At 54.0% G+C, this 6,100-nt stretch overlaps 1 protein-coding gene across 1 annotated transcript in view; it reads right to left on the bottom strand.

Moving 5' to 3' along the window:
• Positions 1 to 148: 148 nt before the first annotated feature.
• Positions 149 to 6,100, bottom strand: part of L1CAM (L1 cell adhesion molecule) — a 33,992-nt gene continuing 28,040 nt past the window's right edge. Inside the window, exons 26-28 of the mRNA XM_025213721.1 lie at positions 4,038 to 4,163; positions 3,555 to 3,633; positions 149 to 1,695 (exon numbers count right to left, since the gene is read on the bottom strand). Of these exons, the coding sequence (XP_025069506.1) occupies positions 1,458 to 1,695; positions 3,555 to 3,633; positions 4,038 to 4,163 (443 nt within the window). The 3' untranslated portion in view covers positions 149 to 1,457. The remainder of the gene's footprint in view (positions 1,696 to 3,554; positions 3,634 to 4,037; positions 4,164 to 6,100) is intronic.

Raw genomic sequence — 6,100 nt, 5'->3', positions numbered from 1 at the left:
TCCCCCCCCCCCCCCCCCGCAACCCGCCCCCCGAGTAATTGAAGGTACCCAAAATCCCAAGTCCGCCTGTCCTGGCTTTTTTAATGAGTTTAATTTTCCATGTTTTTGGTTTTCTTTTTTCCCCGGTTTATTTTGTATAATTCTGTTGTCGTATGTACATATATATATTTAAAAAAAAAGCCATCGATCGATACGCGTGAGACAGAGCCAATGGGGTGAGCGGAAATTCCACAGGGCCAGAGGGCGGGGCTTCCACGAAGGGAAGGGCAGGTTGTCAAAAGCATCCTTAACTATAAACAGAAAAAAGGGCTGAGGGGGCGGAGCACCACATTGGCCCCTCCCCTTGGTCGCGGGGCGGGACTCGCAACACCATGTCTAAGCTAGTACCACAGGGCCAGGGCGCTACAAAGGAGTCTTATGTACAGCGAGGGGGAGAGAACGCGAAACTGAGGGGGTTGGGGCGTGGCGAAGCGGGGCAAGGTTGTAGGCTTATGCCAATTTTTGGGTCTTTTTTCTTTTTTGTATTAAAAAAACAAGCTGGGTGGGGCCAGGAGGCGGGACCACGGTGGGGGAGCGGGGGCTCTGGATCTGGGGGAGGCCATGGGGACGGGGTCTTCGGCTGTTACCGGCGCTGATCAAGGCAGCTGCGTGAGAAATGCATTCAGAGCTGAGCTGGGGGGGCAGGGCCCCGAGATACTGGGAGGCGCATAGATGGGGGGACCCCCCCCTCCCCACCCGGGAATGTGTGCGTGGGGAGGGGGACGGGAGAGAACCCAGGTTACTGGGCTGTGCCCCTCCAAGTCTGGCCTGGGTCCGTGGTGGAGACCCGCTGCCCCCCACCTGCCCCTCCAAAGCCTGAAGGGAATCAGGAGGGGAGGGGGTGAGAATTGGACCCAGGTGTCCGGGAGGAGGGGATGGGGTGTGGCTAAGGAACGCAGGGAGTGTGGTTAGGGGTACTGTAGGTGTATCTATGAAGGTTGAAGTTGGGACTGGACAGGTTGGGGGTGGGGCAGGGGCTGGGGGAGCGCAAGGGCTGGGCTAGTGAGTGTGGCAAAGGGTTGAGGCAGGAGCAGAGGACTGGAGGTGGGGAGACGGGGTGGAGCTATGAGTTGAGGGGGGACTAGGGAGATTGGGGGTAGGGCTAAGAAGGGCAGGACACGTCAGAGCAGGGAGGTGGGGCTAAAGAGATGGTGGCCAGGGCTAGGGTAGCTGGAGGTGGGACTAAAGGGCTGTGGGCAGAGTTAGGAGGGTTGAGGGTGGAGCAAAAGGTGAGGGCAGGCCAGTGGAACCCGGAGCTGTGGTGGGCGGGGCTTGGGACGGTGTGAGACGTGTTGGGGGTGAAGCCAAAGAGGTGGGGGCAGGCCAGAGCAGGGAGGCGGGGCAAGGGGGATGGTGGGCCAGGCTAGGGAGGCTTGGGGTGCAGCCTAAGGGATGGGGCAAGGCTGGGCCAGCCCCCCCTACTCAAGGCCTGGCGGGGGGCGGCCAGGGCTGGGGGGCCCAGAGCTGCCATCAGGAGCAGGGGCCTCGTGGGGGGCCTGCCCGCTGTACTGCCCGATGAAGGAGCCGTCCTCTGCGAAGTGCACATCTCCACTGCCCCCGTAGTCGGCCAGGCTGTCGTCGCTGCCAAGCGCTGGCCCTGCCCCGCTCAGCGATGCCCCACTGCTGCCCAGGCCCTTCTCCTCTGCCTCGCCGTCGCTGCGGTGGGGGCAGAGGGGTCACACGGAATGTGTTGGACAGTATATGTGAGAGCATGGCATGTGTGGGTACAAGCAGGAGCTGCGTGTGCCAGAGTGTGTGCAAAAGCATGACAGCCTGTGTGAGAGCTCAGCACAAGTGTGAGAAAGTGTGAAGAAAGTACAAGAGCAGGAGGGATGTGTGTGTGAGCGCAAGAGCAAGATGTGCACGACTGTGAGAGACAGACAGATGTAAGCATGAGACATGTATGGGAAAGCATATGCAAAGAGAGCCTGATGTGTGATTGACACGTGTGTGTAAGTGCAATGAGTGTGACATGAGATGTGCAAGAGCATGACATGCATTTGCAAGAACATCACATATGAACATGAGACGCAAGTATAATAGCATATAATATACGAGCATGTGGCACACAACAGCATAACGTGTATATGACACGCATGTTTGAGAGTAAGACAGGTACGAGTGTGTGAAGTGTGTGAGCACATACAATGCAGATGTAGAAGCCTGTGCAGCAGCATGTAACACATTCAAAAGTAAGCAAAAGCCATGTAGATGACATGTCAGACCATAGTGGGTGTGTACGAGCATATGATTCATGTGTGAGGGAGCGTGCAACATGACAGGGGCCATACGCCTGCAATGCAGCAGAATATACATGCACATGTGCAAGAGAATGCATAGCCACATCCCAGGAGCAGGCACATACTATTTTTACATGAGGGAACACCTAGTGACACCAGCCTGCGCATATGTGCCACCAAAACTCAGGGACACATGCGTGTGTGATACTGGAAAGACATGGGGAGTGGGCGTGGAAGAAGTGGGAGGGGCATAACAGGACACCCGCACACAGAGAATTCAGGCATCCAGGACATGCCCCCTCTTGTTCCCCAGGCTCAGGGCAGCAGACACAGAGAACAATAGGGGGAGAGGTAGAGGGAGAACCCAGGAGTCCAGGCTCCTAGCCCCACAACTCCCAGCCCCACACCCCCGCCTGAGAACCCAGGCATCTGGGCTTCCAATGCCCTTGCTCTCACCCCTCAGCCCCTGCCACTTCCCCAGGTGTCCAGACACACTACAGCTCCCAGCATTCTCTGCTCTCAGCCCCGCACCCATGAGAACCCAGGCGTCTGGTCCCAGCCCCCACACTTGGCACGGGACCCAGGCATCCAGGATCCTCTTACCTCTCCAGGGACCTGGTTAGCAAAGCAGCGTCAGGGTTAGTGTGGGAGGGGGGAAAATAGTCAGTCATGCCCCCGGAAGTCCCACCTCCTCCCTGGTCCCCCCCACCATCCATTGGCAGCTCAGGGCTATGCCTGCTGATCATGTCCTAGGCCTGCCACCCATGCTCCTGCCCCACCTTATGTCCAGGCCATGCAACATCCCCTTAGCCCCACCCACCACTCTCAGGGCATGCCCCTGTTCAGGCCCCACCTCCCAATATCCATCGGGGCCAGAACCCAAGACCCACGGGTCTGGCCCTACTCACATGCTGTAAGGCTCTACCCACAGACTTTGAGGCCTTTCCCCAGGTTGTACTGGGGAAAGGTTACTCAGGTTGTACCTACAACCCTTGAGGCCCCATATACCCTTTCATGCCACTCCTACACCCTGAGGCCCCGCCCCCTCTCTTCAGCCCCTGCTCACTTCCAGGTCCCACCCACCTACTCAGGCTCTGCCAGTATCCTCCCAAGCCCCACCCACTCCAGTGAAACCCCACCTCCTTAGTCAGGCCCTGCCCACTCCCCATGAGGTCCCACACACACCCTCCCAAGCCCCGCCCACCCCAATGAGGCCCCACCCACTCTCCCCTTAGGCCCTGCCTCAGCCTCCTAACCCCCCAAACGGGGGGCTGCCCACACCTGTACTCCCCGAAGGTCTCGTCTTTCATTGGCCGTGCCTCGGAGTCACCCTGGGTGTCTTCCTTGTCCTTCACTGTGGGGAGGAGGTGGGGTTACAGTCTCGGTCTGGGGGCAAGGGGAGCAAGGCTTAGATTTGGGAGGGCTTTTGGGGGTCTGGGAAGGCCTCATCTGAGTCCTTTCCCCTCATGGGTTCTGGGGAGCTTCAGGGGTGTGTGAGGGGCTCTGATGAAGTCCAGGGAGGGTTCAGAGTCCAGGGGGTCCTAGGTGAGGCTGGGAGGCTCATGGGGAGTCTAGGGGGATGAGGGGGCTCAGGGGAGACAGAGGTATGGTGTGGTCTGAGGATCCTAGAGAACCCAGGCATCCAGCCCTCCCTCCCCAACTAAGGACCCAGGCATATGGGCTCCCTGCCCATCTGCTCGCACCCCACAGCCCTCACTCCCCTCCCAGGGAACCCATGCATCTGGGGAAGGGTCTCACCCGAGTACTTGCCCCCCTTGCTGCGCTTAACGAGGCAGAGACCGAGCAGGACAAGCAGCAGCAGGACAATGGCGCTAATGAAACCAATGAACCAGCCCTGGGAGGTCACAGACTGAACGAGAATCACTGCTGGGGGGAAGGGACAGGAAAGATGGAGTGGGTTAGAGCAAGGCCCGTCAAATCACCTGCTTCATGCAAGCATGCAGGGGAGCTGGGCTGGATATAACACTAGGAGGCTGGCTCTGGAGATGAATGGGCCTGGGTATAACATATTCCAGTAAGTTCTGGGGTGGGACATGGCTGGGTATAATACTTGGCAGCTGGCTCTGGGGGGCATCAGGTGGGTATAAACGCACTGTAGCTGGCTCTGGGAGGGGAGCTGGGCTTGGTCTGACATCATGCAGCTGGCTCTGGAGTGGCTGGGTATAACACCTGGCAGCTGGCTCTAGGATGGGACACAGCTAAGTATAATATGCTGTGTGACTGGCTCTGGTGAAGAGCTGGGTGGAGTATTATGCAGTGCAGCTGGCTTTGGGGTGGGACACAGCTGTAGCATGAACATTTTGGTGGAGAATGCATGTGGGAGTGAATAAGGTTCTATGTTGCAGTTATTGATCCGTTGCATGTTATTTGTATAGTAAGTCTTGTCTGTATATGTGTTTGTCTATCTGAAGGTGTGCACACCGCACAGTGGTAGAAGTGCCAGGTATAGTGATCTTGGTTTAGACCGGCCACTTAGAAGAATAGAGGAATACTTGGATACTTGAACAAGTTGTTTAACTTGGAAAGCTCACTTTGTGGGTTGTGGATAATTAAGAAGCTCACTTTGTGGGTTATGGACTACTAGGATAGTCTGGACCACCTATAAGATAGGGGTCCATTGCTATGGTTTTGAGTTTTGTTTTCAGACTTGGTTATCTTGGAAATTGGACTTTTTGGCATGTTGTATGGACTAGTATACTGGATTTGGGTATTAACACACTGTAACTAACTTAAAGTAGTAAGAAAAATATAGAAGACGGAAGTTATGATATTCAAAAAAAGACAGTGAAGAGTAAGGCAGATGTAAAAGATGTCAAAGATCCCCTGCCTGCATATCTGCAGATATGGGTCTTTTAAAACAAGTGCTGCAGCGGTTTGGACATAGTCCTTGGACCAAGCAGGCAGTATCTGATGCACATACCATTGCAGACTTAGAAGACAAATTTAAGAACTATATGCAGAGATATAATATACCACCACACTCCATGAAAAAGAAGGCTGCAGCAATGTGGCTTTTATAGGAAGCTACTAAAAATTTGTTCTTCTGTCTAACTAACTGTTAGGAGGCATTTTAAAGGGGTTAGCTAAAATTTGTAGTAAGGTAAAGTTGTATGGTAATTGTGACTAGGGTTTTAAGTTTTGTGCAGGAGAGATGGTTTGTTACTGCTGACCAGAAAACTTTGTTTGTCTGGGTCAGGCAGAGTAGTGGGCATGAGTACATGCTGTGGTCAGTTTGGGATTAAGTAAGAACCTCCCATTATGTTTGCAATAGGAAGCTAAGAGAGTGCAGAAAAAGTCATCTCTCTGCTGGAAAGGCTGTGTAAATGACAGGGTCCTTGGGAAGGGTTAGGTTTTATGGATAGTTACAAGAGCAGTTGTGTGTTTTCTGTGAAGTTTGTAAGGTGTAAGTTACACGTGCAAGTTATGGCAAAGTAAAGTGTTATGCAAGCAGTGGAGCTTCAAAGAGATCAAAAACATTTAAAGAAATGTAAGACAGATACTTCTGGATCCTGTGTGCCAAGAATAATCAAAAACAGGGGCAGCTGGTAGCACAGAAAGAACAAGGTATGTTGCTGGACATTTGCTCAGGCAGTGGCAGAGAATTTGTGATTAAAAGTGAGGGGAAACCTGGTGTGTGTGTGTGTGTGTGTGTGTGTGTGTGTGTGTGTGTGTGTCCTCAAGGAACACTGAAGGGCCTAGAAAAGATGGAAATTGTTACAGGAGTATAATGGCTTGTTTTGGGAAACATCAGGGTACACCTGAGTAAACAGAGATCAGTGCCCAGAATTACTCTGAGTTAC

This window comes from Alligator sinensis, unplaced genomic scaffold (genome assembly GCF_000455745.1).
Source record: "Alligator sinensis unplaced genomic scaffold, ASM45574v1 scaffold137_1, whole genome shotgun sequence".
Taxonomy (NCBI): domain Eukaryota; kingdom Metazoa; phylum Chordata; order Crocodylia; family Alligatoridae; genus Alligator; species Alligator sinensis.
This window is presented reverse-complemented; position numbering and strand designations above follow the sequence as displayed.